The following is a 21922-nucleotide window of genomic DNA, read 5'->3' on the forward strand; positions in this document are numbered from 1 at the left end:
TACTCATCCAGAAGTCTCTTAAAAGACCCTATCGAATTTGCCTCCATCACCACCGACGGCAGCCAACTCCACTGTCTGCCATAACAATCCATCTCCGAAAACAATCTCATGTCCCCTTTTTGCCCTCCTGATTTCTCTCTTAACTCTGCTCCTACACCCCCTATACTCTTCAAGGGATTCACTTGATCCCAGCTGCCTATGCATGTCATGTGCCTCTACTTCTTGTTCAGGGCCTCAATATCCTGAGACATCCAGGGCTCCCAACCTCTACCAGCCTTGCCCTTCACTCTAAGAGGAATGTGCCCTGAACCCTAGTTAATACACTTTTGAAAGCCTCCCACTTACCTGACGTCCCTTTTCCTTCCCACAGACTCCCCCAATTCACTTTTGAAAGTTTCTGCCTGATACCATCAAAATTGGCCTTTCCTCAAAGGTTGTATCAGGATATGGCACTGTACTGAGCTGCCACTGTACCAGAGTATGGCATTTTACTGAGGTGTGACTGTACCAGGGTATGGCACTGTACTGAGGTGTGACTGTATCAGGGGCTGTGGTTGTACTGAGGTGTGACTGTACCAGGGTGTGGCACTGAGGTGCAACAGTACCAGAGTATGGCACTGTACAGAAGTGCGACTCTACCAGAGAATGGCACTGTACTGAGGTGTGATTGTACCAGGGTATGGCACTGTACTGAGGTGTGATTGTACCAGGGTATGGCACTGTACTGAGGTGTGATTGTACCAGGGTATGGCACTGTACTGAGGTGTGATTGTACCAGGGTATGGCACTGTACTGAGGTGTGATTGTACCAGGGTATGGCACTGTACTGAGGAGTGACTGTACCAGGGTACGGCACTGTATTGAGGTGTGACTGTACCAGGGTATGGCACTGTATTGAGGTGTGACTGTACCAGGGTACGGCACTGTACCGAGATGTGACTGTACCAGGGTATGGCACTGTATTGAGGTGTGACTGTACCAGGATATGGCACTGTACTGAGGTGTGACTGTACCAGGGTACGGCACTTTACACAAGTGTGACTGTATCAGGGCATAGCACTGTACTGAGCACTGTGACAAGAGAATGGGACTGTACTGAGGTGTGTCTGTACCAGGGGCTGTGGTTGTACTGAGGTGTGACCGTACCAGGGTATGGCACTGTACTGAGGTGTGACTGTACTAGGCTATGGCACTGTATTGAGGTGTGACTGTACCAGGGTATGGCACTGTACTGAGGTGTGACTGTACCAGGGTATGGCACTGTACCGAGGTGTGACTGTACCAGGGTATGGCACTGTACCGAGGTGTGACTGTACCAGGGTATGGCACTGTACCGAGGTGTGACTGTACCAGGGTACGGCACTGTATTGAGGTGTGACTGTACCAGGGTATGGCACTGTACTGAGGTGTGACTGTACCAGGGTATGGCACTGTACTGAGGTGTGACTGTACCAGGGTATGGGACAGTATTGCGGTGTGACTGTACCAGGGTATGGCACTGTACTGCGGTGTGACTGTACCAGGGTATGGCACTGTACTGAGGTGTGACTGTACCAGGGTATGGGACAGTACTGCGGTGTGACTGTACCAGGGTATGGCACTGTACTGCGGTGTGACTGTACCAGGGTACGGCACTGTACTGAGGTGTGACTGTACCAGGGTATGGCACCGTACGGAGGTGTGACTGTGCCAGGGTATGGCACTGTACTGAGGTGTGACTGTACCAGGGTATGGCACTGTATTGAGGTGTGACTGTACCAGGGTATGGCACTGTACTGAGGTGTGACTGTACCAGGGTATGGCACTGTACTGAGGTGTGACTGTACCAGGGTATGGCACTGTATTGAGGTGTGACACACAGAGAAAACAGCAGAGAAACTATTTGCCGACTGAGGAACTCACTGAAAACATATCTCTACGTGTCTGCTAAACATCTCACTAAGTATACAGGTCTGGCAATGAAGCCTCTTCAACACCATCCGTCATCTGTCCCAGGCACACACAGATTTCCTCTCATCAGCAGTTACATGGACTGATCCAGTCCCACAAGCTTCCCTTACTGTTCTCACCCCAACATGCACTGACACTACACTCACACTGCCCCATGGTGTGACACACAAACTTACCACAAGGAAGGCTGGCTGCGGCTGCTTTGATGATCTTTTTGCGGTTTTTGATAGATTAAGGACTCACTCCCACATTGCTGAGGAGAAGCAGACAGAGTGTGAACCCTGCAGCCTGACACAAAGCTGTGAGGCTGGGCTGCGATCTTCTGGCTCCCTGATTGGGAATGAGCAGGTGCAGGGTGAGGCCTTCACACCAACCTCAGCCCCATGACTATAATAGGCCGGATTTCACAGCCAGCATTCCACTCCTCTGACTGCCAAGCTATTCCAAAACTCAGCATTCCTCATGCAATTCCAATCCTTCCAAATCCATTCTTCCACACAAACCACTCCTCATCGCCCATCTCCGTCAGTGCACAGCAAGGAACAGGCCACTCAGCACAACTAGTCTGTGTTAGTGTTTGTGAGCCACATGTGTCTCCATCTCCCTCATCCGAGCTTTCCTGGGCACCTATTTGACTAGATTCCTTTCCAAAAGATCAAAGTTATTTATCTCAAACACTTCATGTGCTGGTGAGTGATCCATTTTCCAACTTGAATAAAAAACCTCTCCTTATTTCCCTCCGGGGTTTATTTATCTTATTGGCCCTTGTTCTTCAGTTTTGCTTTCACTGATCACTGATCCTCTGTACTGTGGCCCTTTTTGATTTTTATCTTTGGTTTCCCTGTCTTTCACTTTTCCCCTTACAGCCTTTTGTTTCTGTCCCCACTTTACACCCCTCTGTCTTCCTGCATCAGTTCCCAACCCCCTGCCACATTCGTTTAAACCCTCCCCAACAGCACGAGTGAACATTCCCCCTCAGGCATTGGTTCCAGTGCTAGCCGGGTGCAGACTGTCTGCTTTGTACATAAGAACATAAGAAATAGGAACAGGAGTAGGCCATCTAGCCCTTCGAGCCTGCCCCGCCATTCAATAAGATCATGGCTGATCTGAAGTGTCTCAGTTCCACATTCCTGCCCTCTCCCCATAACCCTTAATCCCCTTGTCTGTCAAAAAGAAGATTGAAGAAATTGGGGCTTTTTTCCCTTGAAAGACGCCGACTGAGGGGGGATCTAATAGAGGTATATAAGATTATGAAGGGTATAGATAAACAGAGGTAAGCTATTTCCTATGTTAGAGACACGTAGTACGAGGGGTCATGGGCTTAAGGTGAGGGGGGAGAGGTATAACACAGATATTAGAGGGAGGTTTTTCACACAGAGGGTAGTGGGGGTATGGAATGCTCTGCCAAGTAAGGTGGTGGAGGCAGGCACGCTGGAGTTGTTTAAGAGTAACTTAGACAGGCACGTGAGTGGGTTGGAGATGGGTGGATATAGGAGATTGTTTGAAATAAGGGTCATTAGCATTAGGACATCCCTGGTAATGTAAAAGGATGTGGGATGATAATTTTTTTTCTCTTTTTCATTCACAGGTTTTAAGTCAGTCCGCCCTGTTGTACAACGACGGGCATACACACGATGGGTCGTACAGGGGCTGCTCTTGGTTGTTCAAGATTGGCCCAGTGCTTCATGTTGTTAGTGTGTGCCTAAACTGGACCAGATACTGGGCAAGACGACAGCTCAGTGACTATCACTGTTTGCTGTGCAGACACATGGATTTGGGCCGGTGTCTGTGGGAGTTTGCGCATTCTCCCCATGCTTGCGTGGGTTTTCTCCGGGTGCTCCGGTTTCCTCCCACACCCCAAAGATGTGCTGTTAGGCTGATTAGAGGTAATAAATTGTCCCTAAATTAGTTTCCCTCAATGTGGATTGCCATAAAAACAATGGACAGGGGTCATGGGTGAGTGGGGGGGGGGACTGGTGGTGTTGAGATGGCGGCGCGGGCTCGTTGGGCCGAAGGGCCTGTTTCCCGGGCTGCTTTTGTTCTTAGGAGGGTTTCAGATATCCGGACCACTGGGGTCTCTTCCGGGGCAGGTGGGACATGTACAAGAAGGACAGGTTGCATCTAAACTGGAAGGGTATTAATATTCTGGCCGGGAGGTTTGCTAGTGTCACACGGGGGGATTTAAACTAGTTTGGCCGGAGGATGGGAACCAGAGTAAAGGTGAATTAGCTGAAGGGGAACCAGAGAGTAGGGCCAGTAAGATTCAGAGAAACAGCAGGCAGGGTGGGATTGCTAATCAGAGAGAGTCTGGTGGATTGAAGTGTATTTGTTTCAATGTGAGAAGTGTAACGGGTAAGGCAGATGAACTTAGAGCTTGGATTAGTACTAGGAACTATGATGTTGTTGCCATTACAGAGACTTGGTTAAGGGAAGGACAGGATTGGCAGCTTAACATTCCAGGATACAGATGTTTCAGGTGGGATAGAGGGGGATGTAAAAGGGGTGAGGGAGTTACACTACTGGTTAAGGAGAATATCACAGCTTTACTCCGGGAGGACACCTCGGAGGGTTCATACAGTGAGGCAATATGGATTGAGCTCAGGAATAGGAAGGGTGTAGTCACAATGTTGGGGGTTTACTATAGACCACCCGAGAGCCAGCGGGAGATAGAGGAACAGATATGTAGGCAGATTTTGGCAAAGTGTAAAAGTAACAGGGTTGTTGTGGTGGGAGATTTTAACTTCCCCGATATTGACTGGGACTCAGTGCTGGGGGTGTGGATGGGGCAGAGATTGTAAGGAGCATTCAGGAGGGCTTCCTGAAACAGTATGTAGATAGTCCAACGAGGGAAAGGGCCATACTGGACCTGGTATTGGGGAATGAGCCCAGCCAGGTAGTCGATGTTTCAGTAGGGGAGCAGTTCGGGAACAGTGACCACAATTTTTATAAATGACCTGGATGAGGAAGTGGAGGGATGGGTTAGTAATTCACCGATAATACGAAGGTTGGTGATGTTGTGGATGGTCTGGAGGGATGTCAGAAGTTGCAGTGAGACATAGATAGGATGCAAGACTGGGCGGAGAAGTGGCAGATGGACTTCAATGCGGATAAATGTGTAGTGGTCCATTTTGGCAGGACCAATGGGATGAAGGAGTACAATATCAAGGGTAGGAGTCTTAGCAGGGTTGAGGAGCAGAAAGACCTTCGGGTCTGGGTCCGTAGGACTCTTAAATCGGCCTCGCAGGTGGAGGAGGTGGTCAAGAAGGCATATGGTGTACTGGCCTTCATTAATCGAGGGACTGAGTTTAGGAGTCGGGAGGTAATGCTGCAACTTTATAAGACCCTTGTCAGACCCCACTTGGAGTACTGTGCGCAGTTCTGGTCGCCTCACTACAGGAAGGATGTGGAAGCTATTGAAAGGGTGCAGAGGAGATTTACAAGAATGTTGCCTGGATTGGGAGGCATGCCTTATGAGGATAGGTTGAGAGAGCTCGATCTTTTCTTCTTGGAGAGACGAAGGATGAGAGGTGACCTGATAGAGGTGTATAAGATGTTGAGAGGAATAGATAGGGTGGATTCTCAGAGGCTATTTCCTTGACCTTTTGTAGATGTTTGCAGTCTTGGGCAGAGCAGGATCCCATACCAAGTTGTGATACAACCAGAAAGAATGCTTTCTATGGGGCATCTGTAAACGTTGGTGAGAGTCATGGCTGACATGCCAAATCTCCCTTGTCTTCTGAGAAAGTAGGGGTGTTGGTGGGCTTTCTTAACTGTAGTCTTGGCATGGCGGGGGAACCAGGACAGGTTGTTGGTGATCTGGACACCTAAAAACCTGAAGCTCTCGACCCTTTTCTACTTCATCCCCATTGATGTAGACAGGGGCATGTCCACCTTTACACTTCCTGAGGTTGATGACAATCTCCCTTTGTTTTGTTGACATTGAGGGAGAGATTATTGTTGCCGTACCAGTTCACCAGATTCTCGCATTCCAGTTCTCTGTCTCATCATTGTTTGAGATCCAACCCATTTTGGTGGTGTCATCAGCAAGCTTGAAAATCGAATTGGAGGGGAATTTGTCCGCACTGTCATAGGTGTATAAGGAGTATAGTAGGGGGCTGAGAACACAGCCTTGTGGGGCACCGGTGTTGAGGATGATCGTGGAGGAGGTGTTGTTGATTATCCTTACTGATTGAGTTAGGAAGTTCAGGATACAGTCACAGAGGAAGGTTCCGAGGCCCAGGCCACGGAGTTTGGAGATGAGTTTCCTGGGAATAATGGTGTTGACTATTGGCTGAGCTGTAATCAATAAGTAGGAGTCTGACATAGGGTCATAGAGGTTTACAGCATGGAAACAGCATGGAAAAGTGGGGGTCAACGGGTGCTATTCGGATTGGCGGTTGGTGACTAGTGGGGTGCCCCAGGGGTCGGTGCTGGGGCCTCAGCTTTTTACCATTTATATAGATGATCTGGAGGAGGGAACCGAGTGTAGATTGTCGAAATTTGCTGATGACACCAAGATTGGGGGAACGGCAAATTGTGCGGAGGGTGTGGAGAGTCTGCAGAAGGATCTAGATAGGCTGGGCGAATGGGCCAGGAAATGGCAAATGGAATTTAATGTTGGCAAGTGTGAGGTGGTCCACTTTGGTAGGAAGAATGGTAGGAAGGACTATTACTTACGGGGCGAAAAACTGCAGCAGGCGACGGTGCAGAGGGACCTCGGGGTCCTTGTGCATGAGTCGCAAAAACCCAGCTTGCAGGTGCAGCAGGTGGTCAGGAAGGCGAATGGGATGCTGGCCTTCATAGCGAGGGGGATTGAATATAAAAGTAGGGAGGTCTTGCTGCAGCTGTATAGGGCATTGGTGAGGCCGCAGCTGGAGTACTGTGTGCAGTTTTGGGCGCCACACCTGCGCAAAGATATTTTGGCCTTGGAGGGAGTGCAGAGGAGGTTTACTAGGCTGATACCGGAGTTGAGGGAGTTGAGCTATGAGGAGAGGCTGAATAAACTAGGCTTGTACTCGTTAGAGTTTAGAAGAATGAGGGGAGATCTCATTGAGACGTATAAGATGATGAACGGGATGGATAGGATAGAGGTGGAGAGACTCTTCCCGCTCAGAAAGGATAGTAGGACTAGAGGGCACAGCCTCAAGATAAAGGGGGGGCGGTTTAGAACGGAGTTGAGGAGGAACTTCTTCACTCAAAGGGTGGTGAATCTCTGGAATTCTCTGCCCGTTGAGGTGGTGGAGGCTGCCTTGCTAAATATTTTTAAGACGCGGGTTGATAGGTTTTTGATAAGCGAGGGGATTAAGGGTTATGGGGAGAGGGTGGGAATGTGGAACTGAGACACGACAGATCAGCCATGATCTTATTGAATGGTGGGGCAGGCTCGAAGGGCTAGGTGGCCTACTCCTGCTCCTATTTCTTATGTTCTTATGGAAACAGGCCCTTCAGCCCAACTTGTCCATGCTGCCCATTCTTTTTTAAACCCCTAAGCTAATCCCAATTTCCCACATTTGGCCCGTATCCCTCTATACCCATCGTACCCATGTAACTGTCCAAATGCTTTTTAAAAGATAAAATTGTACCCGCCTCTACTACTACCACTGCCAGCTTGTTCCAGACACTCACCACCCTCTGTGTGAAAAAATTGCCCCTCTGGACACTTTTGTATCTCTCCCCTCTCACCTTAAACCTATACCCTCTAGTTTTAGACTCCCCTACCTTTGGGAAAAGATATTGACCATCTAGCTGATCTGTGCCGCTCATTATTTTATAGACCTCTATAAAATCACCCCTCAGCCTCCTACGCTCCAGAGAAAAAAGTCCCAGTCTATCCAGTCTCTCCTTATAACTCAATCCATCAAGGCCCGGTAGCATCCTAGTAAATCTTTTCTGCACTCTTTCTAGTTTAATAATATCCTTTCTATAATAGGGTGACCAGAATTGTACACAGTATTCCAAGTGTGGCCTTACCAATGTCTTGTACAACTTCAACAAGACATCCCAACTCCTGTATTCAATGTTCTGACCAATGAAACCAAGCATGCTGAATGCCTTCTTCACCACTCTGTCTACCTGTGACTCCACTTTCAAGGAGCTATGAACATGTACCCCGACATCTCTTTGTTCTGTAACTCTCCCTAACGCCCTACCATTAACTGAGTAAGTCCTGCCCTGGTTCAATCTACCAAAATGCATCATCTCACATTTATCTAAATTAAACTCCATCTGCCATTCGTCAGCCCACTGGCCCAATTGATCAAGATCCCGTTGCAATTGGAGATAACCTTCTTCACTGTCCACTATGCCACCAATCTTTGTGCCATCTGCAAACTTACTAACCATGCCTCCTATATTCTCATCCAAATCATTAATATAAATGACAAATAACAGTGGATCCAACACTGCTCCCTGAGGCACACCGCTGGTCACAGGCCTCCAGTTTGAAAAACAACTCTCTACAACCACCCTCTGGCTTCTGTCAAGAAGCCAATTTTGTATCCATTTAGATACCTCACCCTGGATCCTGTGAGATTTAACTTTATGCAACAACCTACCATGCGGGACCTTGTCAGAGGCGTTGCTGAAGTCCATGTAGACAATATCAACTGCACTGCCCTCATCTACCTTCTTGGTTACCCCTTCAAAAAAAATCAATGTCTCCCTCTCTCAAACTCTGAAGAGTCAGGTGCCCGCGAAATTATATCTCGGTTTCTCTCTCCTCAGATTTTGCCAGACCTGCTGAGTTTTTCCAGAATTTGGTGTTTTATTTTATAGTTATGGATCTAGTTTGGGATTCACCCTCAAATGGAAACACTCTCTCCACACCTAGCTTCTGTCTGACACTCACAAAGACCTCTCTGTTGTAAGAATAAAGTTCCAACCTATACAATCTTGTTTGACATCAATAATCAGTTTTAAATCTTTGAGGTACTTGCTCTGGTGCTTCTCAATATAGATACCAGAAGAGTGCGGAGTTTTTGAAATGCGACCAGATGGCCCCCCAACTTTCAATACAACGTCACTGCTATTGAATTCTCCACTTTCATTGCTTTGCTAATGGTTACAGCTGCTTTAACAATGTGTTTACCTGTATCTCTTTCTTTTTTGACCTCTGTCACTTCATTACTTTCAAATCTGATGCTTTTATTCTTCCTGCCAAACTTCATCTCTGATATCTATCTCAACATTCACTTGTCATATGACTGCCAAAGTCTGCACGTTGGTAAAATTGTCTTTATTCTGCTTTGTTCTGTCAGTATTCTCTGTACCCTCCGCCCAAACTCGCAGCTCCCACTTGGAAATGTAATACTGCAAGTTCTGAACAATAGTGTCAGCACTCAGCCTGGCAGCAATCCCGTTCTGTTACAGGCCCATTGCAGCAACCATCTTTTACCCATCTCCTGCTTTACTCCATTTTACCAAATTCGTTATCTGTCTGACAGGCAGCAAGTGTGACAGACTGCACCGCCTGACAGGCAGCGAGTGTGACAGACTGCACCGCCTGACAGGCAGCGAGTGTGACAGACTGCACCGCCTGACAGGCAGCGAGTGTGACAGACTGCACCGCCTGACAGGCAGCGAGTGTGACAGACTGCACCACCTGACAGGCAGCGAGTGTGACAGACTGCACCGCCTGACAGGCAGCGAGTGTGACAGACTGCACCGCCTGACAGGCAGCGAGTGTGAGGGTCTGCAGGGGGGCTGGGGAGGGGAGAGGGGTGATGACTGCAGCCCGCAAGTGGAGGCAGGGTGGGTGTGGGCTGTGAATGGGAATATAGAGGTATGGACTGAAGTCTCTGCTGCTTGGTCTCTCACTTAGTCTTCAGCATTGTAAAAAGCCACTCTAATTCAGTGTTTGCTGCAGAAACTGTCTAAAGCAGAGATGCAGCCTAAAGCTATCAACAAATAGAACAAGACAATGACAGCACTGACAGAGCAGCACTGAGTGTGGAACTGTGTGTATGGAGGTGGAGAGAGGCTGGCTGACTGCTTTACACGTGGCTCCGACAAGGAAGGAAAAAACATAAGAACATAAGAAATAGGAGCAGGAGTAGGCCATCTAGCCCTTCGAACCTGCCCAGCCATTCAATAAGATCATGGCTGATCTGAAGTGGATCAGTTCCACTTTCTTCCCATAACCCTTAATCTCCTTGCCTACTAAAAACCCATCAACCCGTGTCTTAAATATATTTAGCGAGGCAGCCTCCACCACTTCAACGGGCAGAGAATTCCAGAGATTCACCACCCTTTGAGTGAAGAAGTTCCTCCTCAACTCCGTTCTAAACCGCCCTTTATCTTGAGGCTGTGCCCTCTAGTCCTACTGTCCTTTCTGAGCGGGAAGAATCTCTCTACCTCTAACCTATCCATCCCTTTCATTATCTTATACGTCTCTATAAGATCCCCCCTCATCCTTCTAAACCCCAACGAGTACAGACTCAGTCTATTTAGTCTCTCTTCATAGTCCAACCCCCTCATCTCCGGTATCAGCCTAGTGAACCTTCTCTGCACTCCCTCCAAGGCCAAAATATCCTTGCGCAAGTGCGGCGACCAAAACTGCACACAGTACTCCAGCTGCGGCCTCACCAGTGCCCTGTACAGTTGCAGCAAGACCTCCCTACTTTTATATTCAATCCCCCTCGCTATGAAGGCCAGCATCCCATTCGCCTTCCTGACCACCTGCTGCACCTGCAAGCTGGGTTTTTGCGACTCATGCACAAGGACCCCGAGGTCCCTCTGCACCGTAGCATGCTGCAGTTTTTCACCTTTTAAATAATAGTCCATTTTACTATTATTCCTTCCAAAGTGGATAACCTCACACTTGCTAACATTATACTCCATCTGCCAGGTCCTCGCCCACTCACTCAGCCTATCCAGATCTCTCTGCAGACTTTCCACACCCTCCACGCAATTCGCTTTCCCACTCATCTTTGTGTCATCAGCAAATTTTGTTACCCTACACTCAGCCCCCTCCTCCAGGTCATTTATGTAAATGGTAAACAGTTGAGGCCCCAGCACTGATCCCTGCGGCACTCCACTAGTCACCAACTGCCAACCAGAAAAGCATCCATTTATTCCAACTCTCTGCTTCCTATTAGACAGCCAATCCTCAATCCACACTAACACCTTGCCTCCAACTCCGTGCACCCTAACCTTCTGCAGCAACCTTTTGTGAGGCACCTTATCGAACGCCTTCTGGAAATCTAAAAACACCACATCCACCGGTCCCCCCCTGTCTACCGCACTAGTCACATCCTCATAGAAATCTAGTAAATTCATCAAACATGACTTTCCTTTCATGAATCCATGCTGCGTCTGTTTGATTGAACCACTCTTTTCCAGGTGTCCTGCTATTTCTTCCTTAATGATAGATTCCAGCATTTTCCCAACTACAGATGTTAAGCTAACCAGCCTGTAGTTACCTGCCTTTTGTCTCCCTCCTTTTTTAAACAGCGGTGTAACAGTAGCTATTTACCAATCAGCCAGCACTGCCCCAAGTGATTGAGAGGCAGAGACAGACAGACAACAGAGGTCTATAAGTATCAGGCCACTTACCCGATTAACTCTCTGGATGCCAGTACTGGGTAAAGCAGCCAGGGTCCTGTAATCCATCTTCAGTGGTTCTGTGCTGAAATTCTATCAATAACAAAGAAGGAAACATAATGTGCGACAAATCCCAGGTCAGGTCACACACACCGAGCAAACATCTCTGGGAAGCTAACTCCACTTTAATCGCTAACTTCTCGAGATGACCCATATATAGGGGGTCTGGGACTCACAGCTGGAGACAGACCTGCCAACACCGCGTCCCCTAATCCCATTTCAAATTATTCTGAGGATATGGGCATTACTGGAAAGGTCAGCATTTATAACCCATCCCTCAGTCACCCTGAATAGAATGACTTGAGAGGAGTGCAGGCTCAACTCACTCCACTCACAGAGACCCTCACTCACACAGACACCCTCGCTCCCTCCTCACCCACACAGACACCCTCGCTCCCTCCTCACCCACACAGACACCCTCGCTCCCTCCTCACTCACACAGACACCCTCGCTCCCTCCTCACCCACACAGAGACCCTCACTCCCTCCTCACTCACACAGACACCCTCGCTCCCTCCTCACCCACACAGACACCCTCGCTCCCTCCTCACTCACAGAGACCCTCACTCCCTCCTCACTCACACAGAGACTCCCACTCCTCCCTCACTCAGAGACCCCTACTTCCCCCAACTCACAGAGACCCCCCACTCTCCCGTCACTCGAGCAGAGACCCCCACTACTCCCTAACTCACACAGAGATCCCCACATCCACCCCCACTCACAGACCCCCAATCTCCCCCCCCAGTCACTCATTCCCCACTCCCCCCCAGTCACTCATTCCCCACCCCCCCCCAGTCACCCATTCCCCACCCCCCCCAGTCACCCATTCCCCACCCCCCCCCAGTCACTCATTCCCCACTCCCCCCCCAGTCACCGATTCCCCCCCCCAAGTCACTCATTCCCCACCCCCCCCCAGTCACTCATTCCCCACTCCCCCCAGTCACTCATTCCCCACTCCCCCCCCAGTCACTCATTCCCCACTCCCCCCCAGTCACTCATTCCCCACTCCCCCCCAGTCACTCATTCCCCACTCCCTCCCCAGTCACTCATTCCCCACTCCCCCCCAGTCACTCATTCCCCACCCCCCCCCAGTCACTCATTCCCCACCCCCCCCCAGTCACTCATTCCCCACCCCCCCCAGTCACTCATTCCCCACTCCCCCCCAGTCACTCATTCCCCACTCCCTCCAGTCACTCATTCCCCACCCCCCCCCCAGTCACTCATTCCCCACTCCCTCCAGTCACTCATTCCCCACCCCCCCCCCAGTCACTCATTCCCCACTCCCCCCCAGTCACTCATTCCCCACTCCCCCCCAGTCACTCATTCCCCACTCCCTCCCCAGTCACTCATTCCCCACTCCCCCCCAGTCACTCATTCCCCACCCCCCCCCAGTCACTCATTCCCCACCCCCCCCCAGTCACTCATTCCCCACTCCCCCCAGTCACTCATTCCCCACCCCCCCCAGTCACTCATTCCCCACTCCCCCCCAAGTCACTCATTCCCCACCCCCCCCCAGTCACTCATTCCCCACTCCCTCCCCAGTCACTCATTCCCCACTCCCCCCAAGTCACTCATTCCCCACCCCCCCCCAGTCACCCATTCCCCACCCCCCCCCAGTCCCTCATTCCCCACCCCCCCCCCAGTCACTCATTCCCCACTCCCCCCAGTCACTCATTCCCCACTCCCCCCAGTCACTCATTCCCCACTCCCCCCAGTCACTCATTCCCCACCCCCCCCCCCAGTCACTCATTCCCCACCCCCCCCAGTCACTCATTCCCCACTCCCTCCCCAGTCACTCATTCCCCACTCCCTCCCCAGTCACTCATTCCCCACCCCCCCCAGTCACTCATTCCCCACCCCCCCCCAGTCACTCATTCCCCACTCCCTCCCCAGTCACTCATTCCCCACCCCCCCCCAGTCACTCATTCCCCACTCCCTCCCCAGTCACTCATTCCCCACCCCCCCCAGTCACTCATTCCCCACTCCCTCCCCAGTCACTCATTCCCCACCCCCCCCAGTCACTCATTCCCCACTCCCTCCCCAGTCACTCATTCCCCACTCCCCCCCCAGTCACTCATTCCCCACCCCCCCCAGTCACTCATTCCCCACCCCCCCCCAGTCACTCATTCCCCACTCCCTCCTCACTCACACAGGAGCCCTCACTATTCCCAGCCTTCTCCTCACCTCCGCTTCCTCCTCCAGCCGGCGGTTTGCTTCCTCTTGCTCCCTACGCATTCGCTCCTTTCAGAAACAGGGTGAGGACAGTGTTAGAGTTTGAGGCAGAAGGAGATGCTGTCAGCCCATACTCATCCAACACAGCAGCCTCCGACAATCACCTTTCAGATAGCATCTACTCAGTAAGGTTACAACGGCAGTGAGGGTCAGAGGACCGTGTAGAGAACACCATCAGAACAGAAAGAAGCAAATCAGCCTCTTGCTGATCGATATAACTCAACACCATTCACCAAGCTCAGCTCTCACTGATATCCTCACAACCAGGAACCCAGCTTTCCACAACTCCAACCCTCCAATAAAAACCACAATCAGACCATAAGACAGAGACAGAGTCTGCCCCTGTTGCTGAGAGGGGAAGAGGGGAGACGAGTGAAGCATTAGTCACTGGGGACTCCATAGTTAAGGAGACAGTGGTTAGCACTGCTGCTTCACAGCTCCAGGGTGCTGGGTTCAATTACCGGCTCGGGTCACTGTCTGAGTGGAGTTTGCACATCCTCCTCGTGTCTGATCATAGATCCCTACAGTGCAGAAACAGGCCCTTCGGCCCATCGAGTCTGCACTGAACACAATCCCACCCAGGCCCTATCCCCACATCTTTTTTATATATTGTACCCACTAATCCCTCTAACCTAGACATCCCTGGACACTAAGGGGCAATTTCTTAGCATGGCCAATCAACCTAACCTGCACATCTTTGGACTGTGGGAGGAAACCCACGCAGACACGAGGAGAATGTACAAACTCCACACAGACAGTGACCCGAGCCGAGAATCAAACCCAGGACCCTGGAGCTGTGAAGCAGCAGTGCTAATCACTGTGCTACCGTGCCGCCCTTGTGGGTTTCCTCCCACAGTCCAAAGGTGTGTGGGCTAGGTTGATTGGCCACGCTAAAAAATTGCCCCTTAGTGTCCTGAGCTGCTTATGTTAGAAGGATTAACAGGTAAAATATGTAGGGATATGGGAGTAGGGGGTGGGATTGTGGTCAGTGCAGACTCGATGGGCTAAAGGGCCTTTTTTCTGCACTGTAGGGTTCTATCTTTCTATGGGAATGAGAGACACTCGCGGTCGGTGTGTTGCCTCCCAGGTTCCGGGGTCCGTGATGTCTCGGATTGTGTTTTCGGGATCCATAAGGGGAAGGGGGCCAGCCCCAAGTTGTGGTCCAGGTAGGCACCAGCGACATAGGCAGGAAAAGGGATGGGGATGTAAGGCAGAAATTCAGGGAGTTAGGCTGGAAGCTTAGAGCTAGAACAAACAGAGTTGTTACCTCTGGTTTGTTACCTGTGCCACGTGCTAGCGAGGAGAGGAATAGGGAGAGAGAGCAGTTGAACACATGGCTACAGGGATGGTGCAGGAGGGAGGGATTCAGATACCTGGATAATTGGGGCTCGTTCTGGAGTAGGTGGGACCTCTACAAACGGGATGGTCTTCACCTGAACCAGAGGGGTACCTATATCCTGGGGGGGGAATTTGCTAATGCTCTTCGGGAGGGTTTAAACTAATTCAGCAGGGGGATGGGAACCTGAATTGTAGCTCGAGTGGACAGGACGTTGAGAGCAGTGAGGTCATGAATAAGGTTTCAAGGTCGCAGGAGTGTACCAGCAGGCAGGAGGGTGGTTTGAAGTGTGTCTACTTCAGCGCCAGGAGATCCAGAATAAGGTGGGTGAACTTGCAGCATGGGTTGGTACCTGGGACTTCGATGTTGTGACCATTTCAGAGACATGGATAGAGCAGGGACAGGAATGGTTGTTGCAGGTTCCGGGGTTTAGGTGTTTCAGTAAGATCAGAGAAGGTGGTAAAAGATGGGGAGGTGTGGCATTGTTAGTCAGGGACAGTATTACGGTGGCAGAAAGGAAGTTTGATGTGGACCTGTCTACTGAGGTAGTATGGGCTGAGGTTAGAAACAGGAAAGGAGAGGTCACCCTGCTGGGAGTTTTCTATAGACCTCCAAAAAGTTCCAGAGATATAGAGGAAAGGATTGCAGAGATGATTCTGGATAGGAGCAAAAGTAACAGGGTAGTTGTTATGGGGGATTTTAACTTTACAAGTATCGATGGGAAAAGCTATAGTTCGAGTACTTTAGATAGGTCAGTTTTTGTCCAATGTGTGTAAGAACATAAGAAATAGGAGCAGGAGTAGGCCATCTAGCCCTTCGAGCCTGCCCCGCCATTCAATAAGATCATGGCTGATCTGAAGTGGATCAGTTCCACTTTCCCGCTTTCTCCCCATAACCCTTAATCCCCTTGCCTACCAAAAACCTATCTACCCGTGACTTAAATATATTTAGCGAGGTAGCCTCCACCACTTCAATGGGCAGAGAATTCCAGAGATTCACCACCCTTTGAGTGAAGAAGTTCCTCCTCAACTCCGATCTAAACTGCTCCCCACCCCCCTTCTTATCTTGAGGCTGTGCCCTCTAGTCCTGCTATCCTTTCTCAGCGGGAAGAATCTCTCTACCTCTACCCTATCCATCCCCTTCATTATCTTATACGTCTCTATAAGATCCCCCTCATCCTTCTAAACTCCAACGAGTACAGACCCAGTCTATTTCGTCTCTCTTCATAGTCCAACCCCCTCATCTCTGGTATCAGCCTAGTGAACCTCCTCTGCACTCCCTCCAAGGCTAATATATCCTTCCGCAAGTGCGGCGACCAAAACTGCACACAGTACTCCAGCTGCGGCCTCACCAGTGCCCTGTACAGTTGCAGCAAGACCTCCCTACTTTTATATTCTATCCCCCTCGCTATAAAGGCCAACATCCCATTCGCCTTCTTGATCACCTGCTGCACCTGCAGACTGGGTTTTTGTGACTCGTGCACAAGGACCCCCAGATCCCTCTGCACCGTAGCATGCTGCAGCTTTTCACCCTTTAAATAGTAATCCCTCCTACTATTATTTCTGCCAAAGTGGATAACCTCACACTTGCTAACATTGTACTCCATCTGCCAGGTCCTCGCCCACTCACTCAGCCTATCCAGATCCCTCTGCAGACTTTCCACACCCTCCGCGCAATTTGCTTTTCCACTCATCTTCGTGTCATCAGCAAATTTTGTCACCCTACACTCAGCCCCCTCCTCCAGATCATCTATATAAATGGTAAATAGCTGAGGCCCCAGCACCGATCCCGGCGGCACTCCACTCGTCACCATCCACCAACCAGAATAGCACCCATTGATACCAACTCTCTGCCTCCTATTAGACAACCAATCCTGTATCCACGCTAACACCTTACCCCCAACTCCATGCACCCTAACCTTCTGCAGCAACCTTTTATGAGGCACCTTATCAAACGCCTTTTGGAAATCTAAAAACACCACATCCACCGGTTCCCCTCTGTCTACCACACTAGTCACATTGTCATAGAAATCCAATAAATTCGTCAAACACGACTTCCCCTTAACTAATCCGTGCTGCGTCTGCTCGATCAAACCATTCCTTTCTAGGTACAGGAGGGTTGCCTGACACAGAACATAGGTAGGCCAACAAGAGGTGAGGCCACATTGGATTTGGATGATGAACCAGGCCAGGTGTTAGATTTGGAGATAGGTGAACACTTTGGTGATAGTGACCACAATTCAGTTAAATTTAATTTAGCAATTCATTGTTTAGTTGTCAGTACACATCTTTACAGTAATCCGTTCTGTTCAGCATGACGATGGCCCCTCCTTTGCTGGTTCGATGACAATGTTGCAGTTGGTCTTGAGAGCGTGGATGGCGTTGCGTTGTGCTTGGGTGATGACAATGAGGAACGCTACAGACAGTTACCCACAAATCCGACCAAAGAACACACCCGTCAACTCAACACTCTGATCAAGACCTTTGATCCAGACCTTCAGAACACCCTCCGTGCTCTCATTCCACGTACTCCCCGCATTGGAGATCTCTACTGCCTCCCAAAGATACACAAGGCCAACGCACCCGGCCGTCCCATCGTACCGGGCAATGGGACCCTGTGTGAGAACCTCTCCAGCTATGTCGATGACATCCTGAAACCCATTGTACAAAGAACCCCCAGCTTTTGTCGCGACACTACGGACTTCCTACAGAAACTCAGCACACACGGAGCAGTTGAACCAGGGACACTCCTCGTCACAACGGATGTCTCGGTGCTCTACACCAACATCCCCCACAACGATGGCATTGCTGCAACTGCCTCAGTACTCAATGCCAACAACTGCCAGTTTCCAGATGCAATTTTACAACTCACCCACTTTATCCTGGACCACAATGTCTTCACCTTCAACAACCAGTTCTTCATCCAGACACATGGAACAGCCATGGGTATCAAATTCGCACCTCAATCTACCAACATCTTCATGCACAGGTTTGAATAAGTCTTCTTCACCGCACAGGATCTTCAACCAATTCTATACACTAGATACATCGATGACATTTTCTTCCTTTGGACTCATGGTGAACAATCACTGAAACAAGGATATGATGACATCAACAAGTTCCATCCCACCATCAGACTCACCATGGACTATTCTCCGGAATCAGTTACATTCTTGGACACACACATCTCCATTAAGGACGGTCACCTCAGCACCTCACTGTACCGCAAACCCACAGACAATCTCACAATGCTCCACTTCTCCAGTTTCCACCCTAAACATGTTAAAGAAGCCATTCCCTATGGACAAGCCCTCCGTATACACAGGATTTGCTCAGATGAGGAGGATCGTGACAGACAACTCCAGACGTTGAAAGATGCCCTCATAAGAACAGGATAAGGTGCTCGACTCATAGATCGACAGTTCCGATGCACCACAGCGAAAAACCGCAACAACCTCCTCAGAAGACAAACACGGGACACAGTGGACAGAGTACCCTTCATCGTCCAGTACTTCCCCGGAGCGGAGAAGCTATGATATCTTCTCCGGAGCCTTCAACATCTCATTGATGAAGACGAACATCTCTCCAAGGCCAGCCCCACACCCCCATTTCTTACCTTCAGACAACCGCACAACCTCAAACAGACCATTGTTCGCAGCAAACTACCCAGTCTTCAGGAGAACAGTGACCACGGCACCACACAACCCTGCCACAGCAACCTCTGCAAGACATGCAGATCATCGACACAGATGCCATCATCTCACGTGAGAACACCATCCACCAGGTACACGGTAAATACTCTTGCAACTCAGCGAACGTTGTCTACCTGATACGTTGCAGGAAAGGATGTCCCGAGGCCTGGTACATTGGGGAGACCATGCAGACGCTACGACAACGGATGACTGAACATCGCTCGACAATCACCAGGCAAGACTGTTCCCTTCCTGTTGGCGAACACTTCAGTGGTCACGGGCATTCAGCCTCTGACCTTCGGGTAAGCATTCTCCAAGGCAGCCTTCACGACACACGACAGCGCAGAGTCGCTGAACAGAGACTGATAGCCAAGTTCCGCACACATGAGGACGGTCTCAACAGGGATCTTGGGTTCATGTCGCACTATCTGTAACCCCCGTGACTTGCCTGGGTTTGTAAAATCTCACTAACTGTCCTGTCTGGAGACAATACACATCTCTTTAACCTGTGCTTAACCCTCTCTCCACTCACATTGTCTGTATCTTTAAGACTTGAATAGCAGGTTAGCTGTAAAGACTGGCATTCTAATCAGTATTCTGTAAACTGTGTGTGTATTTATATGCCCTTCTCTGATCAGAACCTTGCACACACCTGACGAAGAAAAACTGTTTCCGAAGGCTTGTGGGATTCATCAAAAAAACTGGTTGGACTTTAACCTGGTGTTGTGAGACTTCTTACAGTGTTTACCCCAGTCCGACGCGAGCATCTCTACATCAGAACACACACACCCAGATCCCTCTGCCCGGAACACACACACCCAGATCCCTCTGCCCCGAACACACACACCCAGATCCCTCTGCCCCTAACACACACACCCAGATCCCTCTGCCCAGAACACACACACCCAGATCCCTCTGCCCAGAACACACACACCCAGATCTCTCTGCCCCGAACACATACACCCAGATCCTTCTGCCCAGAACACACACACCCAGATCCCTCTGCCCCGAACACACACACCCAGATCCCTCTGCCCCGAACACATACACCCAGATCCTTCTGCCCAGAACACACACACCCAGATCCCTCTGCCCCGAACACACACACCCAGATCCCTCTGCCCCGAACACATACACCCAGATCCTTCTGCCCAGAACACACACACCCAGATCCCTCTGCCCCGAACACACACACCCAGATCCCTCTGCCCGGAACACACACACCCAGATCCCTCTGCCCAGAACACACACACCCAGATCCCTCTGCCCAAAACACACACACCCAGATCCCTCTGCCCCGAACACACACACCCAGATCCCTCTGCCCGGAACACACACACCCAGATCCCTCTGCCCAGAACACACACACCCAGATCCCGCTGCCCCGAACACACACACCCAGATCCCTCTGCCCCAAACACACACACCCAGATCCCTCTGCCCCGAACACACACACCCAGGTCCCTCTGCCTAGAACACACACACCCAGATCCCTCTGCCCCGAATCCACACACCCAGATCCCTCTGCCCAGAACACACACACCCAGATCCCTCTGCCCAGAACACACACACCCAGATCCCTCTGCCCAGAACACACACACCCAGATCCCTCTGCCCAGAACACACACACCCAGATCCCTCTGCCCAGAACACACACACCCAGATCCCTCTGCCCAGAACACACACACCCAGATCCCTCTGCCCAGAACACACACACCCAGATCCCTCTGCCCAGAACACACACACCCAGATCCCTCTGCCCAGAACACACACACCCAGATCCCTCTGCCCCGAACACACACCCAGATCCCTCTGCCCCGAACACACACACCCAGATCCCTCTGCCCAGAACACACACACCCAGATCCCTCTGCCCAGAACACACACACCCAGATCCCTCTGCCCAAAACACACACACCCAGATCCCTCTGCCCGGAACACACACACCCAGATCCCTCTGCCCGGAACACACACACCCAGATCCCTCTGCCCGGAACACACACACCCAGATCCCTCTGCCCGGAACACACACACCCAGATCCCTCTGCCCGGAACACACACACCCAGATCCCTCTGCCCGGAACACACACACCCAGATCCCTCTGCCCAGAAAACACACACCCAGATCCCTCTGCCCAGAACACACACACCCAGATCCCTCTGCCCTGAACACACACACCCAGATCCCTCTGCCCCGAACACACACACCCAGATCCCTCTGCCCAGAACACACACACCCAGATCCCTCTGCCCCGAACACACACACCCAGATCCCTCTGCCCCGAACACACACACCCAGATCCCTCTGCCCCGAACACACACACCCAGATCCCTCTGCCCAGAACACACACACCCAGATCCCTCTGCCCAGAACACACACACCCAGATCCCTCTGCCCAGAACACACACACCCAGATCCCTCTGCCCAGAACACACACACCCAGATCCCTCTGCCCAGAACACACACACCCAGATCCCTCTGCCCAGAACACACACACCCAGATCCCTCTGCCCGGAACACACACACCCAGATCCCTCTGCCCGGAACACACACACCCAGATCCCTCTGCCCGGAACACACACACCCAGATCCCTCTGCCCGGAACACACACACCCAGATCCCTCTGCCCGGAACACACACACCCAGATCCCTCTGCCCGGAACACACACACCCAGATCCCTCTGCCCCGAACACACACACCCAGATCCCTCTGCCCCGAACACACACACCCAGATCCCTCTGCCCCGAACACACACACCCAGATCCCTCTGCCCCGAACACACACACCCAGATCCCTCTGCCCAGAACACACACACCCAGATCCCTCTGCCCAGAACACACACACCCAGATCCCTCTGCCCAGAACACACACACCCAGATCCCTCTGCCCAGAACACACACACCCAGATCCCTCTGCCCAGAACACACACACCCAGATCCCTCTGCCCAGAACACACACACCCAGATCCCTCTGCCCAGAACACACACACCCAGATCCCTCTGCCCAGAACACACACACCCAGATCCCTCTGCCCAGAACACACACACCCAGATCCCTCTGCCCAGAACACACACACCCAGATCCCTCTGCCCAGAACACACACACCCAGATC

At 51.1% G+C, this 21922-nt stretch overlaps 1 protein-coding gene across 1 annotated transcript in view; it reads right to left on the bottom strand.

The window, feature by feature from the left end:
* Window positions 1-21922, bottom strand: part of LOC145359617 (protein scribble homolog) — a 226077-nt gene that overhangs the window by 71883 nt on the left and 132272 nt on the right. Inside the window, 2 exon segments of the mRNA XM_080214324.1 lie at window positions 11503-11583; window positions 13734-13790. Of these exon segments, the coding sequence (XP_080070450.1) occupies window positions 11503-11583; window positions 13734-13790 (138 nt within the window).

The sequence above is a fragment of the Carcharhinus amblyrhynchos genome, chromosome 2 (genome assembly GCF_965287045.1).
Source record: "Carcharhinus amblyrhynchos chromosome 2, sCarAmb.v2.hapA, whole genome shotgun sequence".
NCBI classification, from domain to species: Eukaryota; Metazoa; Chordata; class Chondrichthyes; order Carcharhiniformes; family Carcharhinidae; genus Carcharhinus; species Carcharhinus amblyrhynchos.